The 15,081-nt window shown below is 40.3% G+C and overlaps 2 protein-coding genes across 2 annotated transcripts in view; both read right to left on the bottom strand.

The window, feature by feature from the left end:
* Nucleotides 1-4,460, bottom strand: part of dab1b (DAB adaptor protein 1b) — a 41,365-nt gene extending 36,905 nt beyond the window's left edge. The window contains exon 1 of the mRNA XM_034303595.2: nt 4,180-4,460. Coding sequence (XP_034159486.2) covers nt 4,180-4,246 — 67 coding nt within the window. The 5' untranslated portion in view covers nt 4,247-4,460. The remainder of the gene's footprint in view (nt 1-4,179) is intronic.
* LOC113547242 (tripartite motif-containing protein 16-like) overlaps nt 4,393-15,081 on the bottom strand; it is a 50,177-nt gene continuing 39,488 nt past the window's right edge. The window contains 1 exon segment of the mRNA XM_053233522.1: nt 4,393-4,479. Coding sequence (XP_053089497.1) covers nt 4,393-4,479 — 87 coding nt within the window.

Genomic DNA, 15,081 nt, shown 5'->3' with positions numbered 1-15,081 from the left:
AATTATTAGTTGGTGCATATTCTTAGCATAGGTTTCAGATGCCTGATTGTTCACCATCAAGTCGTGTTTTTGATGCTGAATGTGTTTGTGTGGTAAGTCTGAGTGAGTCTGAGTCATCTCTTTCATGGTTTCCTGTCAGAGAGCAACAGTTGCTATGGAGATAGAAGGCATTCATGGATGAGAGGCATTTCCTATAGTGGGCAGAGAGAGAAGTACACACAGGTACACACGGACTGCTCAGTGCACAGCTCGAGGATATCAAATCATGCACAAACATTACATCAAAACATGTTAGCATCTACAGCCTGTGCTACTGAGGTGGTGGTCCTGCTTTTTCCTGCTTTCCTGCTCGATTCAGAGTCGAATCAGATTTAGTTTATTCAGATTATATATTTATTACACTGATGCACTGACTCAAATATCAGGGAAAAGTTGGCCTCTGTGCCTGTCATTCTCAGTGAAGGAGGCGTGGCCTCTGTGTCATTCTCAGTGAAGGAGGCGTGGCCTCTGTCTGTCACTTCCAGTGAAGGGGGCGTGGCCTCTGTGCCTGTCAGTCTCGATGAAGGATGCACGGCATCTCTGTCAGTCTCAGTGAAGGGGGCGTGGCCCCTGTGTCAGTCTCAGTGAAGGAGGCGTGGCCCCTGTGTCAGTCTAAGTGAAGGAGGTGTGGTTTATGTGTCAGTCTCAGTGAAGGAGGCGTGGCCTCTGTCTGTCACTTCCAGTGAAGGAGGCGTGGCCTCTGTATCTGTCAGTCTCAGTGAAGGAGGCGTGGTCTCTGTATCTGTCAGTCTCAGTGAAGGAGGCATGGACTCTATATCTGTCAGTCTCAGTGAAGGAGGCGTGGCCTCTGTATCTGTCAGTCTCAGTGAAGGAGGCATGGACTCTATATCTGTCAGTCTCAGTGAAGGAGGCGTGGCCTCTGTATCTGTCAGTCTCAGTGAAGGAGGCATGGACTCTATATCTGTCAGTTTAAGTGAAGGAGGCGTGGCCTCTTTACCTGTCAGTCTCAGTGAAGGAGGCATGGACTCTATATCTGTCAGTTTAAGTGAAGGAGGCGTGGCCTCTTTACCTGTCAGTCTCAGTGAAGGAGGCATGGACTCTATATCTGTCAGTTTAAGTGAAGGAGGCGTGGCCTCTTTACCTGTCAGTCTCAGTGAAGGAGGCATGGACTCTATATCTGTCAGTCTCAGTGAAGGAGGCGTGGCCTCTGTATCTGTCAGTCTCAGTGAAGGAGGCATGGACTCTATATCTGTCAGTTTAAGTGAAGGAGGCGTGGCCTCTTTACCTGTCAGTCTCAGTGAAGGAGGCATGGACTCTATATCTGTCAGTTTAAGTGAAGGAGGCGTGGCCTCTTTACCTGTCAGTCTCAGTGAAGGAGGCATGGACTCTATATCTGTCAGTTTAAGTGAAGGAGGCGTGGCCTCTTTACCTGTCAGTCTCATTGAAGGAGGCGTGTCCCCTGTATCTATCAGTCCCAGCGAAGGAGGTGTGGCCTGTGTACCCGTCACCCTAGTGAAGTTCTTCTTTAAAGCTAACCCTTTTGTTAATCACATACTGAAACAGCTCTTGATTGTCTCAGATTTATACACGAGATTCTTTTATAAATCAAATTGTTGATTTATTGTGTATCACAAAAAAGTTACATTATCTCAGAAAAATGTTTGATTTCTCTTAGATAATGTTCAGTGCATTGCAAATTTTTCTTTGTGCCAGTATCACTATTGCTATTATCATTACTTTACTATGAAGCTGGAGCTAGCTCTTCCATCACACTGTCAGTGGGGGAAGGATAAAGATGATCTTAATTGTCAGAGAGGATTCAGACAGCTCCTCTCTCTCTGTCTCTTATCTCGCTACCTATTCAGCACTCAAACCTTAATAAAGGATTTTACATAACTGGAATTCTTTTATTAAGAGCTTTAGCCTTTGCTTTAGGTTTACTGACTGTCCTTTTTATCAGTGGCCTAATCTAAAATCTCTTGCCGTGAATCTCAGTACAGCTAAAAGATTTCATATCAGATGTGAAGAGCTCTTTTGAAAGTAATACATATCTCTCGTCCCTGTAGCAGAACTGATTATCATGATCTTCATGCTCTCTGCTTTCACTGTGCAAAGCCAAGCACCTGCATGAGTAATAGCTTTCCTTAGCTCAAAGGTCTTCCCTATGGCCAGTACAGGAACCAGACAGCAGCCGTAAAACAGCCCCAGTGGAGCCGAGAAGCCGAGAAGCAGCTCTCTGCAGATTTACTGCTCGCTGAAGTGCTGTTATTCATTACAGAGTACAGGAGACTGAAGGAGCGTGAGTGATTGAAGTGAGATGGTCATCCTCTATCTTTTTCTCTCTCTGAGTCAATTCAATTCCAGTTCAATCCTGATACGGCCCGGTGACTCAGCAAACTGGGATAGAAGAGCACCTGAATCACACACACACACGCACACACACACCTATAAACCCTGTTTAAAGTGTTTCTTGTCCTTTTTCTGTTCTCGTAGCTGGTAAATCAGACATTTATGGTCTGCTGATCCACAGCGGCCTGCATGAGATAATATCGATACCCGCAACCTGATTCTACCAGCTTGCACTGTTCTAACTGATCCAGGGCATCTGCTCTTTAATCAGTCTTCATCTCACTCCACTGGCTCCTTTACATCAAATCATTGATTGAAAAAAAATCATAAATTCATTAGCGAGCCCACTGGGTAAGTAAAAGCTGTAATATGCTGACCAGTCCCATGTCTTTGTTGCCTGGAAACCTAATGAACTAATTAGCTGGTTAAGTGCTAGTTAACTGAATTAATACTGACTAAGGGAAACGAACGAGTTTATAATCATGGAGCACATCATGTTGACAAAAAAGTCAGCAAGTCTGGCTATGAGACATGGTGTTCATTATTGGAGTCTGGCTAGTGTCCTTAGTTCCTCTCGATATGTTTAAAACCATGATGCATGTTGTGCTAATTGTCAGCTTTTATATCTGTCTGTGTTTCCACATACCTGTGTGTTGCTAATTTAAAAAAAAATGTCTGTGAATCACACAGTATACTTACGCACTAACATGGAGATGGATCGCACCTCTGGGAAGTTTAAACCTAGCTAAATATCAGTTAAAAACATCTAAAGACATCATCAAAAGAGCGCCAGTACTCCACTCTGCATGTCAAATAATGTCATAACACCATAGTTAGCATTGTTAGCATACTATTTTTAACATGCTACAATATATGGCCAAAAGTATGTGCACCACTGACCATCACACTCATATGTGGTTCTTCCCCAAACTGTTGCCACAAAGTTTGAAGCACACAATTGTATAGAATGTCTCTGTAGCATTACAGTTTCCCTTCACTGGAACTAAGAGGCTCAAACCTGTTCCAGCATGACAATGCCCCTGTGCACAAAGCGAGCTCCATGAAGACATGGTGTCTGAAGGTTGGAGTGGAAGAACTCGAGTGTCCTGCACAGAGCCCTGACCTCAACCCCACTGAACACCTTTGGGATGAACTGGAACACCGACTGAACCCCAGACCTCCTCACCAACATCAGCGCCTGACCTCATTAACGCTCAAATCCCCACAGCCACACTCCAAAATCTAGTGGAAAGCCTTCCCAGAAGAGTGGAGGATATTATAGCAGCAAAGGGGAACCGACTCTGTGTTAATTCCCATTGTTTTTGAATGGCCACAAACAGTATTTCCACATACTTGTGGTCATATTGTGTATTCTTCCCCCCAATTGTGTGGTTTTGGATGTAGCCACAGGAAGCTGCTATTAATACGGAAAGCTTTGTTGCGGCTGATGAATACACAGCTAGCTAGTTCACAGGTGTAAAACATGATTTTGAATTCAAGATGTCAAATTTAATCAAGACCAGAAAACAATGTATATTTAAGGCCCAGATCAAGGAGGGGTGTGACTGACTTAAAATAGATGAACTTAAACTCTTTTATTGGGCCAATTCAAGTTAGCCCTGATTGGTCCAATAAAGGACATGCATTAATGTTTCTGCTTAGTTGGCGTTCAGGGGGTTTGTGGTTTTAAACTCTCAAAATCCAACCTCCTTTTTTTGTATTTTCTTTTCATGAACACTTCCATCTCATCCAAACTTTAAAACATCATTAGCAGTGGATGGAAGCCATACTACATGCCATACTATATGATAGACAGAGAACAACTCTAACCTTTCCTCCTGGACTCCTGTTTCACGCTGGCTTTGATGCTTGCTTGTGTTTCTTCCTCTGTCGACATCCTCCTGAGTCCTGCTTCTTCTTGTCCTGCATGGATTCGTCTCCTAGCTGGCTACGCTCGATCCTGCATGCTGCTCTCGTTCTGCTCCTCCACTCTCCTCAGCCTGAGAGAACAAACTCTTCTTTTTTTGTATTCCCTTTAGCCGTTTAGTTCAGGTCTAGTGGCTCACACCTTGTCACGTAGAGGAAGCCGAGCTCTGACTCACGCAGCATCACAAAACCTTCCTGTAGGCACTGGGGACAAACAGAAAGACAGAAAAGAACATTATGAATCAGTGCTATCACAGGATGTTACCCTCTAGGATGACTCAGATTGTGAGGAGGGCTAGTTAGTGTTTGCCTGTAAACACAAAACAGAATCTTCATCACAGCTGGAAACCATTCAATTTATTCCCAAATCATTCTGTTATTAAAGGGTCAGCATAACACAAGTCCACATTTTTGCTCATGGCTAAAAAATGATGAAACATTCTAAAAGATAATGGGAGCTTGAATGAAGCAAATATGTTGGTTCATGTGTGACCTTTAAAACTGGATCAGACTGTAATTTAGTGCTTTGGAAGTATTGAAAGGGCAAGGTCAATTCTATCGTTTTTGCTATATACTGAAGACATTTGGGTTTGAGATTAAAAGATAAATGAGGTATTTACATCTAGATGTATTAAACAACTCACCTATTTTACAAGTGATCAAAAATATTGGAACATCTCACTGACAGGTGTTTCTTGCTGCCCAGATGTGCCCTGTTAGATTAGTTGTTTAAACAATTAATAACTCTGAATATCTACTCTTGGTTTGAGCCCTGGGTTTCACCTGAGAAGACTGCATTTGTTGTTAAAAAGGATAAACCAACATGAAGACCAGAGAGCTGTCTATGGGAGAAAAGAGGGGAACAAGCACTGGGCATAGCCAATACAACCATTCTTGGGAAAAAGAAAAAAAAACACTGGTGTACTAACAATCAGACATGGAACAGGTCGGCCAAGGACAACAACAGTGGTTGATGACAGAAACATTGTGAGAGCTGTGAAGAAAAATCCAGAAACAACAGTCAGTGACATCATAGACAACCTCCACAGGGCAGGGGTGAAGGTAAGCAATCCACCGTTCGAAGAAGACTTTGAGAGCAGAAATATAAAGGCCATGCTACAAGATGCAAACCACTCATCAGCAGTATGAATCAGAAGGCCAAATCGGAATTCACAAAGAAATACAGAGATGAGCCACAAAGATTAACCTCTACCAAAGTGATGGAAAGGACAAAGTGTGGAGAAAGAAAGGAACTACTCATCAAACAAAACATACAAGCTCATTGGTCAATCACGGTGGAGGTAGCGTCTCATATTCATCTTTTGATCTCAAACCCAAATGTCTTCAGTGTATAGCGAAAACAAAAGAATGGGCCTTGCCGTTCCAATACTTTCGGAGGGGACTGTACATGTTTTATTTGTGAATGATTTATGAACGAGTCACTAGGGTGAACAAATCGGTATCGATTGCCTTTTGTTCAGTTACAAATCACAGTTCCATACATATCCGTAATCAACTTCAACATGATTATTAGATATTATTTTACAGGTTTCAGTTATATGTTTCTCAGTCTGTGTTTTTTTAGACATCTACAGATTGGATGAATAATATTTGCAATTGCGTGTATGCCAAGCCTGATCCACGCCCCTTGAATCAGTGAATCGTGTCAGTCGTGGTCGAGATTAGCTCCTCTCTCTTTCAGCAGATCAGTGTTTGAATCACTGATTCCTTTTGGTCATAACTGAGATTCAGTCCTCTTGCATTCAGTGGATCAAATTTTGGATCAGTGAAAATTTTGGACCTTTTGGTCATGACAGAGATTCACTCATATCTTGTTCAGTGAGTCAGTGTCTGAATCAGTGAATCTTATGGCCATGACTGATATTCATTCCTCTGTCACTCAGTGTTTGAATCAGTGATGCTTTTGTTCATGTCCAAGATTCGTTCCTCTTTCGTTCAGCTCATCAGTGTTTGAATCACTGAATCCTTTCGGTCATGTCCAAGATTCGTTCCTCTTTCGTTCAGCTCATCAGTGTTTGAATCACTGAATCCTTTCGGTCATGTCCAAGATTCGTTCCTCTTTCGTTCAGCTCATCAGTGTTTGAATCACTGAATCCTTTCGGTCATGTCCAAGATTCGTTCCTCTTTCGTTCAGCTCATCAGTGTTTGAATCAGTGAATCGTTTTGGTCATGTCCAAGATTCACTCGTCTCTCGTTCAGCTCATCAGTGTTTGAATCAGTGAATCTTTTGCTCATGAGTGAATCAGTCAGGTAAATGAGTCCCTGTAGAGTTTCATTTGAGCCAGACATGCACCTCAATTAACTGGTTAATGAATTTGAAAGAATCATTTATCTGAATACATTCAGTCACTGAAAAGACTAGAAAAACGAATTCTCTGTTGTCTCACTGTCTGTAAGCATGTCCTCCAGGTCACCTGATCATGATCATGTCCTTCAGGAGGTGGAGTAAAGAGGAGGAACTGCTGAACTGTGCAGTGAGCCTCTGCACTAGACAAACACCTAGATATCGTTCATGTGCTTGATTTGTGCTGTGAAATATTCATGTGTGTTAAGACAGCAGGATGTCAGAAAACGGCATGGAGTCTCTGTAATGTAATTTTCATCAGCACCAAGGCAGCAACGGTTTATTGAGTTCCATGAAAGAACGAGTTAATGGGATGTATGACTGGCGCTAACTAGGTCAGCATGGCGTCCCTGATCAGCTCCAGTGTCTCTGATGATTTGGTGCACAGCTAACAAGCAGCTTCCCCTCTCACTGTGTGTGTGTGTGTGTGTGTGTGTGTGTTTATCTCAGTGGCATCCTGTCTGCCAAAGGCCTTAAGGAAAAAAAAAACAACCCAAGATCCTGTTTTTTTTGCTCAAACACGTATGGGTTTTTTGATGTTATTATTAAAGCAGAACTCAAGTCAGCCATGATTTCTGGAGGGGACACATTTGTCTTTCAGATTAGCACTGTAAATGGAGTGGGATAACCCCTGACAGCTGCTGCTCTTCATGCTCAGGAGAGGATGAGTGAGACGTGCATGAGTGGCAGTGGCCTAGTTTGTCTGGCACTCATGAGAGCTGGATTCACGTTCTGTCAGGGAGAATCTGTGTTAGCGCCTGTGCCGTGCCACTCCGCGCTCCAGATCACTTCTTAACAAGACAAATCAATGTAGCTTTGATTAGCGTGACACAAAAAGCACAGGAATTCACAAGCCTCTGATTAAAAATCTTCAAACATGTCAGAGTGAGATTCGAAAAAAATAAGAAACCATCAAGGGCAATACTTTCACTTGTAGACTTTATATAAAGACTTAAATAAAGTTGATGACTTCCATGTAAAAGTGTCTGAGTTTCTCCTCACATTCAAAGGCATCATGTTGGGTCGTGTTGGCATGGTAACCATTTTTTTTTTTCCTTTTGCAAAAAAGAATATCCTATTTCTTTTTTTTCCACACATCCCATTATCCAATTTCTGATTTGACATTTAAATTTGGAAAAAAACAAGAAACAAATAATAAATCGCTTTAAAAGCTCTGCTCTGATTTAAAATAAAAAATAAATAAATAAATAAATAAAAACAGTGGCAGCACTTTTTAAAAGTAGTCTCTTTCCTTAGGGCTGCATTGTTAAACGTGCTGGTGGTTCAGAAAAGAACGTCAAGAGTGAAAGAACCCTTCGGCTTTTTTTTTTTTTTTTTTTTTTTTTTTTTTTTCAAGTTCAATAAAGGCTAAGGTGTTTCTGACATAAAGTGCAGTCACTTGGATGTGCTGATGGGTTACGTTCTTGATTCAGTCAAAAGAATTGACCGACAAGTGCACTGGGATCTTCTCAAGTGCTACATGTTATCTCTCATGAAATAATGTATTAAAAAGAAGGAGGGATGAGGCTCTTTAAATAAAATATGACATGAAAGAATGGCCCAGAGACCCAAATGTGTCTTGCGGAACGAGCAGAAAATCCTCCAGGCGTGAAAGAGGAACGGAAGGATATAAGCTCCCTAATTAAAGGCGACACGAGGTGAAATAAAGGAGAGACGGACGGAAGCCGTGAGTGTGTGCTGAAACAGATTTGTTTGTTCAGCTGAGGAAGAGCTTCATAACTTTATGGTCAGTGAATACAGCTGGGAAAGTAAATTAGTCTCCTTTCTTCACATTTCCTGTGTTAAAACGCAGCTCGTGCTTTGAGCAAGGCGAACCAGAACATTACCATTTCTCCGAATGCTTGAGGTTTCGTTTCTGTTGAGCCATGAAATAAATCGGAACGAATTCTTTATTAGAGTGCAGATCAAATATTAAATATTAGATACTAAACTGCATTGAAAGTGTAGATGAGTAACAGGTAACATGGGTATACCTAGTTATTTTGATTTAAATAGTTAAATTCCTGTCTTAACGATAATGATGAGATACCTCACCTCGTGGATTTGGACAGCACACAATACATATAGATTTATAAGTGTGTGTGTGTGTGTATATATATATATATATATAGCTACAAGACATTTATAAAATAAGATGGACAGTTAGAACTACAGGCCCATTTAGAGGACAGTTATACAAAAAGTTATTGTGAAAATCAAATACGGAGCTGCTGAGGTGACATGGTGGATATTTTTCAATAAGTTGTGACCATGAATTAATGTATTGAGGCCACGAGTGACGTTTGTCAGGATCTACTTGGTGGCCAGTGTTATAATTTAAAATGAGTGATGCAGAGAAATTTATTGAAGACCACTGTGGCAACAGGAGCGTGAAGATGGAGATGAATGATGACAATATTTACACTTTATTTCGACCTAAGAATGATGCATAAGGACAACATGGACATACAATCAGTCCTTGAGCCAATTGTAAAAGTGAGTAGACTTTTTCAGCAGTTTCCACCAAAAGATTTACTGGAGGTCACGTAATTAGAACGGCTTTCCACACCTTTTTTAAGGCATCGAATCGATTTACACAAATTGCGGCTACAGTAGAATAACTCATGGCCATGAGGAATTTAGTTTGTGGCATTTTAGTTTGAAATATTATCTTGTAGCCTCAGCGTATTTATTAACATTAACCTCCATATCATCTCAGCGACATGAACAAGCAAGCGAAGACTTTCAAATTTACCAACCGGGTTCAAAGCGGGGGTGTGAGATATGACAAAAAACACTACATCACAATGTTTGAAGACTTTTCTATGATACATAGTTTGTGTTGCGATATATAGTTTTGCTAAAAAAAAAAAAAAATCAGAAAAAAATCCAGAAGAATCGATACTTTTAAATTATGATGTCCACAAAATTAAATTAACACTGAAACAGCGGGAAAAATAAATAAATAATAATATAGCTACGATTATTGTGAGGATTTATCCTGTTATTATATTATCATATTTCCTAGCCCTAATTTAAAGTATTTTTTTTTTTTTAGCGATTCTGCATCTACTCATCCATAGTTAATGCACGAATGATGAAAATAAGCTGGTTAAGGTTGCAAAGTCTATAAAACTCCAATAAGAAATGAAATGCGACTGGAGTGCAAATAGAAAAGGTGCTTGAGGAGCCTTTTAGAAGATCTGGCACACGAGTCAGAAAATCTGGCATGACTTTTAAATTGGGTGAAGAAAAAAAAAAAAAAAAACGGGAATGGCACTTAACTGTCGATGAGGCGTACTGCAGCCAGCAATAACAGAACAGCTCTCTAGAGGAGAAGATGTTTGCCTGAATACATGTCCATTTACCTCAACACAACCTGCCTCTCCTCTGTTCTCCTCTGTTCTCCTCTCCCCTTACACCAGTACTGGCTCATCCTCATGACTCTCACATACACAACCCTGTCAAAACACTCCATCTCAGAAAGGACTGAAAATCTCGTTTTTGTGAGTGTAATCACGAGCTGGAGGCACTGAAATAAAGAGAGGCTTCAGCTGGAGAGAGAAAAAAAAGCTCCAGCTGAAATGAAAGAGCTCTAACACACAGAGAGAGAGAGAGAGAGAGAGAGAGAGAGAGACTGACTATCTAATTAAACATCTTGCACTGACAGAGATGCTATTCAACAAGCTCCTGATTTCAGTATCAGTTATATTACCTTCAGAATAAAGAGAGCAGTAAAAGCACAAGCAGGTAGAGGCTTTAAAACTGATTTCAGATCCGTATAGCAATAACATGGCATTTTGTGGTTATGGTTAATTTCTCGTCCACACGCCACATGGAGCCTCCCCGGAGAAATACGCTTACGTGAGCCTGTTTCTCTTGTAAAGGAAAAGAAATCCATCCTGAACCACTTCATGTTTATTATTAACACGTGGTCTTCGTTGCTGTCCAAGTTGACTTTTTTTTTAGTTTGAACTTCTTTCATCTCTTTGGTTAACAGTTTCCCACAATGCCGTTCGACTACACGCTGATAGTGCTGTCCTCGCCCATCTCTACCTAAAGAGAGCAATGCAGCGGCGCTTTATTCCTTTAATCTGTCCAGCTTCCAAACTTTAGCTTTCATGCTAATACTGCCATCAACGCCATGGCGCTCGTCAGCTCGTAGATAGCTAACTAGCCCAGCCGAGTCTCTGCCGTAACTCAGGGACGTATAGCTGCATTGCATTCTGGGATTTTAAGTCCTATGTTCGCACCAACGTCTCCATGACTCTACAGATTTCTCATTAATGTGATACTGAACATCGCTAGAAAGCGGTGCGTGAGAAAAGTAGCTCTTTTGTTTTTAGGAGCTCACAGTGAAACCTTTCCGTTATCACTTACTACATTTGAGATTGTTGATGTTTTTTTACATATTAAACACCAGTGTAACAGCAATAACAGTGTCCCCCTGTGACATCAGCGTGACACACCACTGCTAACTCGTCACAGGAATAACAGAAATACAGCACCAGCTAACACATTAGCACCAGCATTGCTAAACCCATCACAAACATTTCAGCGTAAAAATATTTAATGTGTTTCAAGTTCCAAGTGAGTTAAAGCATGAATCCACTAAAGCAGGGGTTCCCAAGCTAGAGGTCGTGACCCCACACAGGGTCACTTGATTTACAAATGGGGTCATGAGAGAAACTCAAAATCAATCTTTTGTTTCGTTGACTTATTTTTAAAAAATTAATATTAGACATATCGAAGACGGATTGTTTTGCACTAATATTTTGAAATGTTACTGGGACTCAATAAGCCACATGTTTTAAATGAATAGGATGCGTGTTATTTTAAGCTTTTTCACTCTCCTGACATGTTGCACTAGCGTAGCTCGGCAGTACGAACGTACAAACTTCCCTGTCCATCTTCCTCCGCTAAACAAACTAGCGTTGTGTCTCACATCACACTTATGTACAATTCTATACCATTATTCAGTACTAATATTAACCAGGTTTCTTATTACATTTACATTTACATCAACATTCATGCTGCCTTCAAACCCACCGGAAGGTCTGCTTTGTGTACCAGCCTGCTGGATTTTCTAGATTATTAAATACTTTGAATGTTTATCTCAACTACCTGCACCATCATTCTTATTTATTCCATTTAACTTCATTGCCATTTGCATTACTGGTGTGTATCATATTGTTTACCTTTACCTGTACACTGTAAACTTATTGCACCGTAACCTTGTTCCCTCATTTGAACTTATTTGCTATTTGCACTACTGTTTGGATGCTGACTGCATCTCGTTGTCTCTGTACTCGTACTCTGTGACAGTGACAATAAAGTCGAACCTAACCTAAAACCTAACCTAAGGTCCGAGCGTTCAATTTGAGACGCAGCTCATGACAACAATCACGACGGAGGCGGAAAGTTTTACAGAGAGACCGAGACAGAGCTCGTCAGTGCGTTTAACGTTGCTAAGCATTTTACAGTTTGACTTGGAATTGAACAGTTTGACGGAGGGATATTTCGGCTCTAGTGAATGTCGTTTCTTAAATCTTCAGGGTGTACAAAATGCAAAACCATGTGCCAAGTACAGACCAGGCTACGCTGCTTGGCGTCGGGGTGTACATACTTTTAACCCTTCTCACTAGATTGGTAAATCAGTAAATCAAGGAATATTATTATGGCTTTTAGTCACTTACGCAACACATATGTATGTTATTGTCAAATATTTCAGTAGTCTAATATTATAAATCTGTCGCATAGGGGTCGCAGAAGATTCATAATGTTCATAAATTTTCATTATTTGGAGTCGTTTGCCCAAAAAGTATGAAAACCCCTGCACTGAAGAAACAGTATGCAATGGATTTAATGAAGAATTAAATGAAACAGGACCAAACCAAATGGAAAGAGACTGAACAAAACCATTTGTGCTGAAACGCCTTCATTCATTCAAGGCAGCCTGGTGACAGTGTAATGATTTCGCTCTCAGTTCTAACCAGAAGCACACGCCAAATTATGAAGCCTTTTTTTCTATTAATAATAATAAAAAGCACTGTAGGTTGGTTCTTACACATGAATTTCCAAATGAGTTTTAGAAATAACTCAATAACGGAAGCGCGGAATGTAATTTCCGAGACCGGGTTACGCCGAGACGACGCTTCCACGTGGTAACGCCTGCCGCTTTTCACCCAGAATTAAAAACTTGCGTTTTAAAATCATTGCGTGTAATTAAGATTTACACTCCATGTTTTCTCTTTCAGGTCACACCAGACTGATTACATGATGCTATCTCAGTGTGCTCCTCCATCACCGCGGTTAATAATGAAAATAATGACCTTGGAGCTGCTGATCATGTTGCGAGTCCCCATGGAGAGGAAATCCATCTCTCCGCTCATAACACAACAGTCCTGTCTTTATTACAATGTTTCACTTGTTATTCAGGAACAATCGGTTTAAAACTGATGACAAATCCATTAGGTTTAGGAAACTGAAAACCTGTCATATGGAAGTGAAACTTTCTGTTCAGACACGATTCGATCCAGATTTCATTAAAGTGAGAGGACACGTTAACTCAGACTAACCCCGGGGTCAGTTACTGTTATCTCTCAAAGGCCAATATTAGCTATATTTTATATTAATATCGGATAGTAACATGTATAGTAGTTAGATAATCCCAGTTAAAGCGCCTTTCTACTTTCTGTATTCTATCTGTTTTTCTTTTTTACTAGAAAGAAGAACAAGAAAGCTAAATTCCACAAGCTAAAAGGTTAAAATTGCACTAGAACATAAATGGCAGTGTGCTGAATATTCTAGAACCATTAGAAGTATGTTGGATATGTTAGAACCTGAAATGTACTGAATATTCTAGAACCTAACTGGAAGAATGATGTATATATTAGAACCAGTAGAACTGGTAGAATGTAGAACTAGAACTAGAGCCTTCCATTTATTAAAATGGAACATAAACGGAGTATTACATTCTAGAACATAAACAGAGGCGTGTTGAATATTCTAGAACATAAACAGAGGCGTGTTGAATATTCTAGAACCTAACTAGAAGTATGTTGGATATGTTAGAACCTGAAATGTACTGAATATTCTAAGTATGTTGAATATTCTAGAATGTTACTGGAAGTGAGCTAAATATTCTAGAACATAAATGGCAGTGTGTTGAATATTCCAGAACCTAACTAGAAGAATGCTGAATATTCTAGAACCTAACGGGAAGAATGTGGAACTAGAACTAGAGATTTCCATTTTAATAAACGGAGGTGTGTTGAATATTCTAGAACATAAATTGTGGTATGTTCAGTATTCTAGAATGTCAGTGGAAGTGTGTTGAATATTCTAGAACATAAATGGAAGTGTGATGAATATTGTAGAATATTCTAGCTGTTAGCTTTGTATAGTTTTTATTTTTATTTTTTAGTTTAGTTTGTAACTTTGTACAGTGTTTATTACAGCAGTTAAACACTACGTTATATTTCCTCTTAAATGCGGGACAGTGATCCAGTGATCAGTTAGTCCTAAATGTAACATAATCTGTAAAAGATTTTAAAAATATCGCTTATTTCCGCGAAGCCCCTTTGATCTCCTGCCGACTCGAACCTCACTTTCTTTTTATTCTTTACTTTTAAGGCTGCGTACGTTTAGTGTAAATCAGATCTCTGACTCCGGGGCTTGCTCTGTTTTAATGAACGTATGAATAAATGAATGAATAAAAGGTTCCGTTTCGGCGCCTTCCAATCGCTGCTTAGAAGCGTCCCGGCTTCGTGATTTATGGGTCATCTGTCTTCTGGGGTGAACCCTTGAAAAGGGGCGTGATCTAGTGCAGATTTCCATTACCGAGCAGTTTCTTCAGGGAGCAATGAATAAATGCAGCATTTAACCTTTATTTAAACTTGGTCACTCCCTCCAGGCTTAACTGCGCTCATCGCTACTGAGCCAGCAGACCTTTATCTAACCTTCATCTACAGAATAATCATCTCAAACGGCGTGTTACTTCACTATTGCTCCGTCTCACGCGGCGGCATCATACTCGGCTTCTTCAACGCTGCTCACTCATGTTTCAAAGAGTTTTATTGTTGTAGATACCAAGCATTATAGTTAATAAATGATGGAACAGATTCTGGATAAAGTATTTGATTTTTGGATTCTGATTGGTCAGAAGGTGTTGATTAATTTTCTATAACTGCAGCTCTGATAGTAGTGCAGCTGCAAATCCTTCTAATACGTTATCGTTTCTATAGCAACAGCTCATTCACAGGGACGTGTATTACAGATGCTCCACATAAACGAAGACTAAAAATAAACAGATTAAAAATGTGCTGTTTTACAAAGAAAAAACATATCATCATTGATAAGGTGAAGTTTAACACTTATGGAAGGAGTCTCCAGTGTCGGCGCTTTGTAACAGTCAGAAATGAAGCTGTTCACACAGTCTG

Source organism: Pangasianodon hypophthalmus, chromosome 4, assembly GCF_027358585.1.
Source record: "Pangasianodon hypophthalmus isolate fPanHyp1 chromosome 4, fPanHyp1.pri, whole genome shotgun sequence".
Taxonomy (NCBI): Eukaryota; Metazoa; Chordata; class Actinopteri; order Siluriformes; family Pangasiidae; genus Pangasianodon; species Pangasianodon hypophthalmus.
This window is presented reverse-complemented; position numbering and strand designations above follow the sequence as displayed.